Source organism: Engraulis encrasicolus, chromosome 21 (assembly GCF_034702125.1).
Source record: "Engraulis encrasicolus isolate BLACKSEA-1 chromosome 21, IST_EnEncr_1.0, whole genome shotgun sequence".
NCBI lineage: Eukaryota > Metazoa > Chordata > Actinopteri > Clupeiformes > Engraulidae > Engraulis > Engraulis encrasicolus.
The window spans coordinates 11,299,579-11,314,944 of NC_085877.1; the positions used below are offsets into that span (position 1 = coordinate 11,299,579).

The 15,366-nt window shown below is 42.3% G+C and overlaps 1 protein-coding gene across 1 annotated transcript; it reads right to left on the reverse strand.

The window, feature by feature from the left end:
- Positions 1 to 288: 288 nt before the first annotated feature.
- Positions 289 to 12,428, reverse strand: tm4sf5 (transmembrane 4 L six family member 5). The gene is made up of 5 exons (XM_063187018.1): positions 11,720 to 12,428; positions 6,680 to 6,760; positions 4,862 to 4,998; positions 2,178 to 2,370; positions 289 to 377 (listed from the first exon to the last, which is right to left on the reverse strand). Exons 1-5 carry the CDS (start codon positions 11,894 to 11,896, stop codon positions 357 to 359), a joined length of 609 nt encoding a protein of 202 aa, XP_063043088.1. The 5' UTR covers positions 11,897 to 12,428; the 3' UTR covers positions 289 to 356.
- Between the last annotated feature and the right edge of the window lie 2,938 nt (positions 12,429 to 15,366).

Here is a 15,366-nt window from a genome sequence, read left to right on the forward strand (position 1 = left end):
CGGTAAACCATGTTGTGTGATCACTGGTAACTTTGCAACACGTTAAAATCACTATTCTACTTCTACGACTATGGGCATGATAATCTTGTGTGCAATCACTGCAATGATAATAGTAATAATAATGATATAACATCCAAAACAGTTCCTTCCTGAATCGTTTGTCCGAATTATCTTCTGGATCTTTTGGTTGAGCAAGGATGAAGTGTGTGTGTGTGTGTGTGTGTGTGTGTGTGTGTGTGTGTGTGTGTGTGTGTGTGTGTGTGTGTGTGCGTGTGCGTGTGCGTGTGCGTGTGTGTGTGTGTGTGTGTTCGTGCGTGCGTGTGTGTGTGTGTGTGTGTGTGTGTGTGTGATGACTCCTACAGGCCGCTGTCAGAGTCCTGTAGAAAACAAACAAACAAACAAACAACAGCAGTGATTTAAACAGCGGATTTCAGTGTCATAGAACTTTTCACGTTTTCAAAGCTTCATTCATGTTGTGAAATTCCTTTTTCTTTCTATCTCTTTCTTTCTATCTTTCTGTCTTTCTTTCTTTCTTTCTTTCTTTCTTTCTTTCCTTCTTTCTTTCTTTCTTTCACTGAGCAGAGTGTCCTCTCTGCACCCCACTGAGTTTGCTATCTCTTGCATTACTTAGATGATGTCTCTCTGCTTCTTCTGAGAAAACTAATATTGACAATCTGAAGCATTGATTTGAATATCCTGCAGACCACACTCAACACCAAATAAGCAAGACTCGGGTCTTATTGAATGACTGATAATGTTGAAAATGGCATGTGCTTGTGTGTGTGTGTGTGTGTGTGTGTGTGTGTGTGTGTGTGTGTGTGTGTGTGTGTGTGTGTGTGTGTGTGTGTGTGTGTGTGTGTGTGTGTGTGTGTGTGTGTGTGTGTCTGTGACTGGTTATTGACTTTTCCAAGAAGTTACTAAGTGGACCTATGACCTCTTCAACAGCTCTGTAACGGGCATTTAACGCACACACACACACACACACACACACACACACACACACACACACACACACACACACACACACACACACACACACACACACACACACACACACACGCACACACGCACACACGCACACACACACACTACACACACAGAGCAGTTCCGTTCTATGTCACTTGACATCTGATACCCCAGGATCACGACACACATGTGCAAACACACAGCCATCACTTCTCCGTTGACCTCCAATAATCATCTTCAGAACCTTTAACAGAGGTTAAAGGTCACATGTGGGGCTGCAGATGGTTTTTTTGCGACTTTAGTGAAACACATTCTGGTGCATATTCCATTATAGCTACTTTTACATGACCTACACATTACCTATGCCTACGTACCTGTACATCGATCAGAAGGGTATTTTATGCAAATGATATGTTGTCTGTTGTCAGTGACAGTACACTGTACATCTTAAAATCTGTCTGTCAGTCTACCATCCACCAATCTATAATAATCTTAACACTGTTTTTCTGTCTGTCTGTCTGTGAATTTACAAACCATTCGGTCTGTCTCATCACCATGTATCCATCTACCTATGTATCTGTCTGTCTGTCTGTCACTCATCTATCCATTTGTCTGTCTGTCTCTGCATCCACTCATATGTAAATGAAGTCCTTACATCGTCCTTGCTGCATCAGTCTCCACAGAAGCAGCCGATGATGTCCTGATCTGTCTCTCTGCCTGTCTGCCTGTCTGTCACTCATCTAACTATTTATTTATCATTTTGTCTGTACATCTGTGTGCCCATCTCTAAATGAAGTCCATGCGTCATCCTTGCTGTGGCAGTCTATCTGTCTGTCTGTCTGTCTGTCTGTCTGTCTGTCTGCTAGTGCCCGTCTGCATCTCAGTCTGCCTGCCTGTCTGTCTTTCTCTCATCTATCTATTTATCTGTTTATTTGTCTCTGCATCCAGTCATAGGCCTATATAAATGAAGTCCTTCAGTTGTCCTTGCTGTGGCAATCCCCATAGATTCAGGTCTGTCTGTCTGTCTGTCTGTCTGTCTGTCTGTCTGTCTGTCTGTCTGTCTGTCTGTCTGTCTGTCTGTCTGTCTGTCTGTCTGTCTGTCTGTCTGTCTGCATGTCTGTCTGTCTGTCTGTCTGTCTGTCCGTCACTCATCTATCCATTTATCTGTCTGTTTGTCTCTGCGTCAGCTCATATATAAATGGCATCCTTACGTCGTCCTTGCTGCGGCAGTCTCCGCAGAAGCAGCCGATGCAGCCGTTGACGGCCTGGATGCCGCACAGCACCGTCTGCAGCATGCCCATGCACAGCAGGATGGCGAACAGGGACACGTGCCACGTCACTATGTTTTCCGGTGCCAGACACAGCTGGTCCCAGAGGGTGGTGTTGGACAGGTAGCTCTGCTCACTGTTAAAGACGACATGGAGGACGCATTAGGCTAGTTAGTGCAGTCTGCCGACACAGTACTGTACATTAGGTAGGCTCTGGTCACTGGATAGAGAGAGGGGAGAGTGAGGTGTTGGTTACACAGTTACTGTAAGTAGCCCTGATGGGAGACTGGAGCTTTTGAGCTTTTTTCAGTACTAAGGGGGGTGTTGGCAGGCTAATGATGAGGTCAAGGGGCCATTGGGAGGCTTATGATGATATCATGGGGGCAGGGTTGAGAACCACTGATCTACTGTAGTTAGTGCTGATTAGGTATCAGTTACTGTAACTTTTTATGACCTTCTTCCGGAAAATATTTCCCAATTTTATTAATTCCCACAACTGCATTTGGAGCTAGTAATTTTCATAGTTTGGTAACTACTGTTTGTATGACTATTTGCCTACGTGCTCTGCGAGGGTTGGACTGGGATGAGAAAAAGGCCTGGGCATTTCATTGTTTTTCTTTTTCAATTTTCCCCCTCACTCAAAGGCCTAAAGTACATGCAAAACTACATTGTGACTTGGGGTTGATGTTGAAAGATAATAGAGATGCACCGGATCCTGATTTTTCCTGCCGGATACCGGATCCACTGATCCAAAGCCTAGGCTACGTGAAAACTGGAGATGCACCAGATCCTGATGTTTAGGTAACTCCCGGATACCGGATCCACTGCTTACAGTATTTCTCAATTGGTTTTGTACATTTCTCGAATCTCTCTCGCAATTTGCAAAACATAATATTCATTCTCAAAACAGCTTTAACAAATGGCAAAACACAGTGGATAACCTGCAAAACCGAGTCTGTTGCTCAAAACCCTTATTTGTCTTTCAAAATCAAGTTTTTGTGTCAATGAACGTATCCGCGCCAGCAGAATGGTTAGTCAATGTGTCATAGTGTATGGACAAGCTAGTCAAATCAATTTCTCATGTCGTCAATTGAATAGTACACTCTTGAGGATCTTTTCTGAAGCGAAATGTTGTTTAGATTGGATGGGAAATGTTGTAAATTCGGCTTTATATTACATTGATCAGATAAGATTGAGATAGTTTCATGCATTCAGTGACAAAAATTTTTGAGTGATAAGACAAAAGCAATTGATAATGTACAAAATTACTGAGAATTGTACACAGCCATGGCATGGTGGACGAGAGCATTTGCTATATGCCGAAAACAATGAGAAACTGATTTGACCATGTGCACAGGTAACACCAGGAAGTCACAATTGAACAAAGACTTTTGAGAATCATTATTCTGTTGTGAGAAATGTACAAAACCAATTGAGAAAAACTGTAAGATCCTGCCGGATCCGGACCCTGTGAAAAACCCAATTATCCTGCTGGATCCGGAATCGGATCTTGGATCCTGTGCATCTCTAAAAGACACATCATTTCTTTGTGGAGGCTGACTGTCGGCGCACTAGTCTGGGAAAATGCCCTGCATGCCAGTCCAGGCCTGCTATGCTCTCATTCTGCTGTCTGCCTTTAAGTTGGTCTATCTCTCATGTTCTCTGTTGGCCTTCACACTCCCATTTCCCTCCGAGCGTCATAGTTAGATAAGGAGGTGTACATGAATGATCATCAGTTCTGCACGTCCCCTCCAGTGGGGCGATACTGCTGCCAGGGAAGTTGACAGGCAGGAACAAAAGGGGTCAGTTGTCCTGGGCCTATGGAGAGGGCAGGGGGGTGGGTGGGATTGGGATATCATTATATTGCAAATGTATTGAGAGTGGTGGGGGGTAAGGGTGGGCCCCTTTCAGCTGACTTTGTCCATGGGCCCGGTCATAACTGTCAGCGGCCCTGCCTGTTGCCTCCTGTTATACGCATAACTAAAAGATAGTGTGCTATTGTGGGCCTGCAATGCATGCAATCTAATCTGTGCCCATGCTTTGACATGTTGTTGCTCTTACGCAATAGCCTGTGGACAGAGCCCATTGAGTAAGTGAGTGAAGGCATTGGCAACTATTCAGACCGTATTTACTCTGCTCCTTAAGTGCCCTCTGGTGGACTTTATTAGTACTGTTCATACTGTAACGTTACCTCATGAGCTTCTAAAACTCACCGGACGAAACAGAATTTTTGCTCTATTAAAGGTATTGTTTAATGAGCATGCTGGTAATATTATAGCCAAACACATTACCATCCCTCCTCCATTTTTTTTTTACTCTCTGACTCCTCAACTCAGGCCTGTGGAACGCTTTGTGAAATAAATTTTATTTCTAGATTATAAGGTGTCAGTCACTATGGTGTCCTGTACAAATTGGCTAATGGGAGCCAATTATAATAATTAACAATATATTAATAATATAATACAGTACATCATAATATATTAATAATTAATATAATTATCATTATAATAATAATAATTTAAAAAAATATATCACCTCCTCACCCTCTCTCCTATTTGTTTCCTGTCTCATAAAATGTGTGTGTGTGCATGTGTGCATGCGTGTGCGTGTGTTAAAGCTGTACTTACAGCTCTTCAAAGGGGTACTCATATTCACCGCTGGCAGTCAAACACTTGGGCCCTATGGCCAGACCTGCGGACGCCACACTTGTACAATAGGCGGCGCCAAGGAGACCAAACAAAGAGGAGAAGACCGAGTTCAACATCTAGGAGGGAGGGAGGGAGAGAGAGGGAGAGGTTTAACACTCCTTTATTAATCAGTTTCAACCTATTTACAATACCACATTACCCCATCATCTTTTCCACCATTAACCCCAGACATTTAAAATCACCTCACTATCTGCTCTGACATCGTTGCCGTTGGGCTGAAACCTTGTATCTCCATTTTTCATTGTTTTTTTTAACCATATAAATCACTATTTTCTAAATGAATAATAATTTTGTCATTAAAGTTGGTTATTAAATAATTTGTCATACACATACACTCATGGAGACTGACCAGTAGTAATGATACATACGTATCTTATAATGAATAAAGAACGGATATAAAATAACGAAATAATAAATAGTGGAGATGCAAGGTTTATGCTGGATAGAGACGATATGATACAAAACCTTCCAACCCCTCACATGATACATCAATGAGAGAGAGAGAGAGAGAGAGAGAGAGAGAGAGAGAGAGACAGAGAGAGAGTGAGAGAGAGTGAGAGAGAGAGATGGAGGAGAAGAAGAAGAAGAAGAAGAAGAAGAAGAAGAAGAAGAAGAAGAAGAAGAAGAAGAAGAAGAAGAAGAAGAAGAAGAAGAAGAAGAAGAAAAATAATAAGAAGAAGTGGAGCACAGAGAAAACAGAGATGGCAGACAAATATAAACAGGAATGGAGAGCATGAAGAGGGTGATATGCAGAGAAACTATAGTGTGAAGATGATGTTTTTGGAGTAAAAGTATTGAGGAAGAGGAGAGGTTGGTTAATGAACACACACACACACACACACACACACACACACACACACACACACACACACACACACACACACACACACACACACACACACACACACACACACACACACACACACACACACACACACACTGTTCCCAGGTCAATAAAGCAAACATTCAGACTTCTCCATTCCCGGATCACCCTATTTCCAAGTCATAAACTCTGCTTAGTGCATTGTTTTTATTCTAGCACACATAGTGTTGCCAGATTGGGCAGTTTATGATGACTACCTGCGAGTAAAAAGGGTAAAAAAAGGACATTTGGGCAGGACATTTTCTGCGGATTTATGGCCATAAAAAGTTTAGTTAACATTGGGCAGGATTTAGTACTTCCAGGTGGGTTTTGAGCATTTTTTGGGCTGGAAATCATCAGTTTAATCTGGCAACCTTGAGCACACCAACAGTCACAGAGAGGTCTCTGCAGGTGCAATGCTTCTATTTGCATGTCATAAACTCTTAGTGCTTAGTTGTTTCTCGTTGTGCTAGCACAGTAACAGCCATATAGTAAGCAGGGCCAGACTAAGATGGCACAGGGCCCCTAGGCTATACAGTAGATCACTCTAGACACCCAGCGGAAGACAAATTCAGTAATAAAAGTAGGTAGACGGCATCATACTGTAGACTATTTCCCAGCCAAAAATGTGTATTACACTGTAACAAGATTGAAAATTCAAACTCAACAGCAGACGAATTTTTCAATTCCACATCTTGTCACAATTTTGCAATTATTCTTTTTCTGTTTCTGCCCATTTTGGCCAATCGGGGCCTCCCTGGCAGGTAGAGGCCCCTAGACTGCAGTCATATCTATGCCTTAATCCGGCCCTGATAGTGACAGACAGACATCACATGCACAATGAGTCCATTATTTCAAAGACGATCCCCACTTACCCGGCAACGGTTTCCACAGCAACCAGCCCCACAGCAGCCCTTTCCTCCGGCCCTGATGGCAGAGCAGCTGGGACACAGCATCTGCAGGAAGAGAACTCTTACTGTTAATACCAGAGATGGCACTGGCTAAAGGAAAAACATTTCATTTTTAATTTAATTTTTTTCCACTTACATTTTTCACATACAAATGCAGAAAATGGAATATATTTAGACATGACATGCCATTGCATGTCATAGCAAGCATAAACTGTCAAGTCCAAGTCAAGTCTCGGGTCAATAGCGTACAAGTCAAAGTCAAGTCTCAAGTCATTCCTAATATTGCCAAGTCAAGTCTAAAGTCATCAATTAGTGACGCAAGTCTGACTCAAGTCCAAGTCTTAAGTCACAAGTCCACATTTGTGGTTAATATGTTACTTCAATTGCAATCATATTGACAAGAAATTTTTAAAAAATCTAAGAAAAAATAGTCCACAACACTGACCAATGCTCCCAGACGTGCAATGGTGTGACATTTCAGACACTCAGTCCACAAATCCCTTCGGAACCTTTATTACGTTTTCAGTTTTCTTGGGTTTGGTCCAGCACTTGCACAGCTGATGTGCGCACATTGCTTGTCTTGCAGCCTATTACTGCAGATGGGCCCGTCAACATTGAATGGGCTATTCAATGACACAAAAGCAAATTTGTTTATCTTGGTTTCAAGAAAGATGAACAGACCAAGGGTGGAGTTTTACAAAAAAAAGTGTACCATCTGGCTAGTCAAGCATGGTAATGGGACTGGCAGGGTTTAGGGATGCATGAATGACAATATTGGAAATCTGAATTACACCTAAAGATCATGATACTCTCCATAGGATTTAATTCAAATCTCACACCCATCTACTTTAGCCAGGTACAGACTCAAAATGTAAAAGTTTGATGTAAAGAAATGCACACCGATGACCTATGTGAGTGAACAACAAATTTAAGCGGTCACATATGTTGTTATCAGGTCACTAATCATTGTGTCGAAATGGAATTTCTATAAAAAGATAAACTTACAAATCTGCAAAAATGTGAGGAGTGTACTCACTTCTGTGACATACTGTATAATAGAAGCTCTGCGCTAACCCATCGATGCCTAAAGCACCTGCAAAAAACACCTGCTGAATGCCTAAGCCGTTGTTAGGAGAGTTGCCCTCAGCCTATAAAAACCTAAATATCTCAGCCTCTGATGCACATAAAAACATAAAATAAGTTGCATTTAAACCCCTAAGACCCTCATCTTGCATTAGAATGTGTTCGTTCAGCTGTAACATATCCCACATTTTTATTTAAAAAAGCTAAAATCTCGAGAGCCTAAATGCAGCGTATATGTCGCTCCAGGCACCAAAGGTCAAACAACATGTACGAGTCACCAGGCTAAAATGGGTTAAGGGGTTAAGAAATACAATGTTAACATTATTTGCACTATTATTATTGAGACATTGATAGATTTCGTCAATCAATTACTTTTCTGTGCTTTACATTGGGCCTTTCAAGCAACAGCCTTCTAACTAGGCCGTCTCATAAAAGAGGGATGTGGGAACTTCTCTTTGAAGGGGTCTACAGAAGGGTGTCATGCATACGCCATCAGAATGACAAAACTCATGTCAGGAAAGTTTTTATCTTAATGCACACCTTATGCATCCTTATGCAGGTTACATGACTCCCCCATAGACCCCTTCAAATTAGATGTTACCAGAGTGTACATCATGCTGCAGGGCAACAAAGTGAATTAATTGAAGTGCCATTTGACCGAGTTACAAGTTGATGATCAGTGATATGCAAAACTGATTAATTAGTTACAATCCAGTGCCACATGTATTCCAAATGACTGTTTATCTGCATAATTCTACCAGCCAAGCACCTGGATGAACTGGACAGGTGCCTTTTGCCTCACTCATAGGAATGAATGGCGAAGATCTTTCCAGTGCCACATATTCCAAATGACTTGGAATATGTGGCACTGGAAAGATCTTTTTCATTCATTCCTATGAGTGAGGCAAAAGCAAGCGAACAGGTGTGAGGCGAAAATAGAAAAAGAACTGAAAATATTCCGGCAAGTTTAATATTATGCAAATGAGAAGCAAATTTCGCCTGCGGCAGCCAATCAAATCAATGACATAAATGTTTCATTCTACAGTATTTGTTTCGCTGCGATGACCTGTTGACTGTTGACCTGTCAGAGTGGAACACTGAATTTCACTTCTCTACGCTTCGCTTGTTTCGCCTGCATGTTTCCCCTGCGTAAGAAATCTGTTGCCCATCACTGTTTATGAACCACTCATACAGGTCGAAATATTACATGAAAGGTTCATGCTTTAAACAGAAGAAAACAACTGAGCAAAAACTATAGGCTATTAATGTAGCAGTGTGGTTTATGGTTTTTAATCCTTTTGCCTTCCAGCAGAAGAGAGAGAAGAGAACATTCGGTTGCATTTCTATGGAGTGTGTCTTGTTTGCTGGTTGGTGTGGTTTAGTGATTTCACTTATGTGTGTGTGCATGTGTATGCCTATACTGAGTGACTAAATACAGTAACTAGACTGTTTTAACCTACATATAGAGTGGTGGACATCCTTTACACAGACATGACTTTTTGTCAAAAGTCCACAGCCAACCTCTTATCACTGGGTGTATTGACTTATCAATCCAAGCGTCTAACCATAACCATATATCCGAATTGCCAGAGTTTTCACAGGTAGTTCATTAACCATGTCTCCTATAAATAAGCAAAGGTTTAACGAATGAGTTATGAACCGCACATCTGTATAGGTTTATCTGTAGAGTCAAAATACGGTAGGGTGGCTCTTTGTCAAGCAGGACATACCCTGTGGATCAATGGGCCAAGGCCGAGAGACCAGCATAAACTGAAGCTTCCCAAACAAGGCCCCAGGGGGCCTCACCTAGCCGGTGGCATAGTATAGGAGAGATCGGGGACAGCTGCAACAGGGGATGGTTAGTTTTTTTTCTCTTTTATCAGATAGCTACAAGCTAGAGTGATTATAGGCTACTCATACCGTACAAAGATGGGGTGTCCAATTAATGTAGAAAACATAAAATAAACGTATTATCACTCTATACACACTAATCACACTATAATAAATGACTAATCACTCTAGCTTGTATCTGATAGGACAAAAACAGATGTTTCAACCACCCCCTGTTGAAACTATCCCCTGTCTACTTTGCATATATCAGGTTAATGTGTGCTATAGGGAGTGTTCTGGTTAAAAATAGGTGGCGATGGAGGGGGCAAGTGTGGAAATTTGGTTTGGAAAGTGATGGGGAAACGTATTATTTTTACAATATATTTGACACACTCACTCTGCCTGATGAAGGTCTAAGGACCGAAAACTTGCAAGTCAAGTAAAGCTTCTTTGCACAAAAATAGACCTGAAGTGTGCGGATTGTCATCTTTTTATACAGAAATTTCTACTGAATCCTGCACCTTCTAAACAGATGAGTGGTGGCCTATCACAACTTACAATATATTTGAAGAAAAAGTGGTGGGGAAACTTCAAGATAATCTCAGAAGTGGTATGGACCCACCTGTCCCCCCCATCCCACCCCATAAACTACGCCCATGTGAGGTTGTGCTGCTGGGGCCCAGTGGGCTAAGGTGTTGTATACTGCCCTACAAAGCCTAAGTGCAGTAACTACATATTTTGTCTAAATTGAGTTTAGACTGAAAATAGTCCTCATTACACTTCCTTTATCTCGTGACAAAGCCATATGGTCAAAATAAGTCCTGTTTTAGAGATATTGCTTTGTCAAAGTTGCAGTAATTACAATATCCAATCCACTGCGAAGGCTTTGAAGGCATTTTTCTCAGTTGGCATAGTTTCTGCGCTTTGTCTTTGTAGGGCAATATAGATCGGGGGACCCATGTCCGATTCTGACTGCAGGTCATTTCCTAATCCTTCTCCATCATTGACGTTACAGACACCCTTAAGTAACAGGTTAAGATCATTATAATTTTGGTCACAATAAGTTCTGCACAAAAAGGGTTAAAAATGGGTGGAGGTTCTGAAGATTTTTTCTTTATCCATTCCTAACGACAGCCTGATTATTTATTGGCAGTTATTTATGAGTCTGTGTCAGTACCTTTATCTAATCTATACATTTTTTGGGAACTCCACAGGGTTTTTTTTTAGTGACTCTTGATTCCAAAGTACAAGGACTATTTGGACTGTGTGTGGGTGGACATGAGTATGTGTGTGGTTGTTAATAAGTATGTGTACTTATGTGTGACTGGACAGCCATTTCAGGTGTTGTAGACTAAAGGTGTTTCCTCAGCCGCGCGCGGGCATGTGTGTGTGTGTGTGTGTGTGTGTGTGTGTGTGTGTGTGTGTGTGTGTGTGTGTGTGTGTGTGTGTGTGTGTGTGTGTGTGTGTGTGTGTGTGTGTGTGTGTGAACGTGTGTGCGAACGTGTGTGCGTGTGTGTGGGCGGGTGCGTACTGTATATTGTCCCTACTACCACAGAAGAAACTACAAAACAAAACAATTGAATTATTTTTCATACTTACTTTCATAATGATTATCACTATCATTAATTAATTATTAGTATTGTTGTTATTGGTAGTAGCCTAGTGGTAATGTTGGCCCAACACAAGCGATTATTGGTGATGAATCTAAATGACCATTGTTGATCACCAGCCAATGGCTAGTAGAAGTTAATCTTATTAGCAAAGCATACACGGCCACCAGTCAAAGTGGCTAGCAAGTTATCTTTTCTACCAGTTAACTGTCACCACCATTTTGTCGACTGATGGATGTCAATTTACTAAATCCCTGAATCAATAATAGAAGTAGTAGTTACAGTAGCAGCTTTAGTAGCAATAGTGAGTGGTGATGATGATGAAGATGGGGATGATTATTTCCTTTGGGATTAATAACATTTACTCTACTCTTGTTACTCTGCTCTACTATGATTATTATTATTATTACCACAGCTATTTATTATTATTATTATTATTATTATTATTATTATTATTATTATTATTATTATGGTTACTTACGAATAGTCCTCCTCCGATGAGGCCGCCCATGAGCCAGACCTGTAGTGAGATGTGGCCATTGCTCTCCATGCTCTGTGCATTGGGGAAGAACAGCAGCAGGTTGCAGATCATGCACACAAACGCCGACGGTAGCAGCGTCAGGCCGATGAGGCGCGCACACTTCCCCGTGCAGCACATCCTGACTGTGGGGCTCTTTCACAAAGGTCTCTGGGTCGGTGTCTGCCTTTCTGTCTGTCTCTCAAAGGGTCTCTGGGTGACTGGGTCTGTCTTTCAAGGCGTCTATGGGTCTATCTTTGATGTCCTTTCTTACACACGGGCCTCTCCCACTCTGTCTCCCTCTCCTACTGTGTATCGCTCACAGTCTTTCTCTCTCTCTTCTAAGCTGTCTGTCTGTCTGTCACCCTTTCTTCTCTTCATCCAACTCCCTGACCCTCAGTCTCACTCTATAGTCCTGTCTTGTGGTCACCCCAAAAAATACTGCCGTGCAGCTTCTCGTAGTCAGTTGCAATGCTCTTCAAACTCCAATGCCAATGACGACAGAATTTCCACCACAGTATAACTTGTGTATATTCCGCAATACTCTGGCTTCTTCTCCTCTATTTTCTTGCTCGTTTGTTCTGGAGTGGCCCACCGTAAAGTCAGGAGCTCTCACCTCCACCTGTCGTGGCTGGTGGCTATCTACTACTGTGCAATTTCTCTCTCTGTGTCAGTATCAGTGTCAGTATCGACCTGTCCGCCTCTGACGATGGCTGTCCTGCCCTTTGATACACACTCTCCTATTTGTTATTTGCACTCTCTCTCTCTCTCTCTCTCTCTCTCTCTCTCTCTCTCTCTCTCTCTCTCTCTCTCTCTCTCTCTCTCTCTCCCTGTGTGTGTGTGTGTGTGTGTGTGTGTGTGTGTGTGTGTGTGTGTGTGTGTGTGTGTGTGTGTGTGTGTGTGTGTGTGTGTGTGTGTGTGCGCGCGCTTGCACTTCTGGTATCAGTGGCCTTTTTGGAGCACGATGACAGATCCACACACACACACACACACACACACACACACACACACACACACACACACACACACACACACACACACACACACACACATCATGTACATATGGCTTTTATCATACTCTTAATGTACTTTGCTTATCACTTGTAGCCAATACCATTTTACTACACTGCTCTGCCATAACACAGCACTTTTAGTTTAGTTTAGTTTAGTTACTTGCTGCCATTCCGGTAACAACAAGCTTATAACAGGGGTTGTGCACAAACAGACCACATGCAATTGATGACATTAATTGACTTTGCCCTAATATACTTACTACACTCTCACTATTATCAGAGATTCTTTAAGTATATAGAGATATGCCAACATAATAGGTTTCTATGGGCACCTAACATGACCAGGTTCCGGTCTGCCTAAAGGGGCTTGTCATAATGCTCCTAGCATTGAATAGAACAGTCCTCAGGTCTGCCTAGGTCTGCCTAAAGGGGGGTTTCCCCCCAATTATAGAACCCGGAAACAATGGGCCAATGGAACCTCTCTCTCTCTTTCTACTCTCTCTGCTATTATAGTGTCTTTCTTTCCATCTGTCTCTCCTCTTTTTCTTTTTCTACCACTCAAAAATATGGTCTGTTCTTCTGTGTCCATGTCTTGTTATGGCAAGAGGACATACAGTCTGGCCCACAGTTTTACAATACTTACCTTACTTTATGTGATTGTTTTTGGCAGAGCCAAGTGATTTTTCCATTTGCGTGCTTCTGGCGGTCATTGACCTCTGTGTGTCTTTCGTTCAAAAGAGAAAAAGTGAACAACGATAGTATTTCCTTTTATTGTGTGTCCAACAGCTAGTCACAAGTTCTTAGCTTTTAAAATGGAAGGAATCTGAACAGGGCCCCTGCTAAGGTTTTTGAGGCCCTAAGCATATAACTGGTCAGGAGCCCCACCTCATAATTAATAATAATGCAGTTTTTAGTCAATCTTAATTTAGGAGGCCCCAATTTTGGGGGCACAGTGGTTGAGGCCCTCAGTGCTCTGCTTACTCTACTTAGGCGGCCCTGAATCTGAAAAATCAATTGTCTGTTTGTTATCATTGTATTACACACTGACATACTGCTTTTGCCTTTCAGCTTTCAACAAAACACAGGTCCTCTTCTCTTTCTCTCTGTTTATAAGTAGGGGTGAGTTCAGGTTAATTTGGCCACTTGGTTAATGGAAAAAAGTGGCCCAATTTACCTTTCGTCATTGCCTCAGTATCTCTCTCCCTCACTCTCTCTCTCTCTCTCTGTTTAGCTCTAAGCCCTGTTTCCACTGTATATTAATTTATTGCTCACCTACCTTTAACCACATCAACACCACATCTACACCCTGACTCCTGTGTGTGCGTGTGCATGTGTGTGTGTGTGTGTGTGTGAGAGAGAGAGAGAGAGAGAGAGAGAGAGAGAGAGAGAGAGAGAGAGAGGAGAGAGAGAGAGAGAGAGAGAGAGAGAGAGAGACAGAGAGTAAAGACAAACCCGTACAACATGAAAAGAAGAGGGAGTGATGTCTGGGTGTTTAACGATCAATCCTGTGCTGATTAATTGAGAGAGTTTGTCAGAGAAAAAGAGGGGAAGTGAAGAGACGGTGAGAAAGAGAGAGAGTTGCAGGGAACAGGTGTGCTAAAAGCTATGATATGCAGATAAGCTAGCCGCAATAACATGCAAAGTCCATCAGAAAGTCCGTCTGCCTGGTGGCTTTATGACTCCTGCGATAACATTTTGGCAAGACGGACTGGAGAGGGAGATGCTGGCGTGATAAGGTCTTATCATTTTTCATCCACATCCAGAGAGAGCGAGAGAGAGAGAGAGAATGTACCTGTGTGTGTGTGCATCTGTGTGTGTGTGTGTGTGTGTGTGTGTGTGTCTGTGTGTGTGTGAGAGAGAGAGAGTGTGTGTGTGTGTGTGTGTGTGTGTGTGTGTGTGTGTGTGTGTGTGTGTGTGTGTGTGTGTGTGTGTGTGTGTGTGTGTCTGTGTGTGTGTGTGTGTGTGTGTGTGTGTGTGTGTGTGTGTGTGTGTGTGTGTGTGTTCTTCAACTTTTGACATCTGTTTGACGTTGGTTTATTGACTGGTATGAGTAGGGGTAACTGGTACGAAAGTGAAGATGACGGTAAATGGTGACGGCAGAACTCTGATATTACAAAGCCGTCAAGGAAGTTGTGTAAAATGGACTTTAATTCTTGTTAGCTCATTATTGGTTCTGGTATGGTTTGCGCAATTGTGTGCAATAGTGGTAGGAGTCTTGACAATGGGACACACACCCAAGATATGCCGTATGGCGGGGTTCCCAAACTTTACCATGACAAGGCCCGCCTATATACTGTTTTACTAGCCAAGGCCCCCCTTCCATCGGTTGTGCTATACAATTCTTTCTGTGCACCTCCTTTCACGACCATAGTCTATGTTCACTCACTCACTATGTGCATTCACTCTGACTATTTATCACCTATCCTGGGCCTAACCCTTGTATGCCTCTATAATCTCTACTTATGTCTTCTTTAAACTCCTTATTTAATTTTCTCTACATCTACTTATTTATCTAACTACTTATTTTCTCTGTTCTGCTTCTCTTGTCTTCTTGCTATTCTTTCTTGTTTCTGTCTCTCCTTTCTACCTCACTTTTTA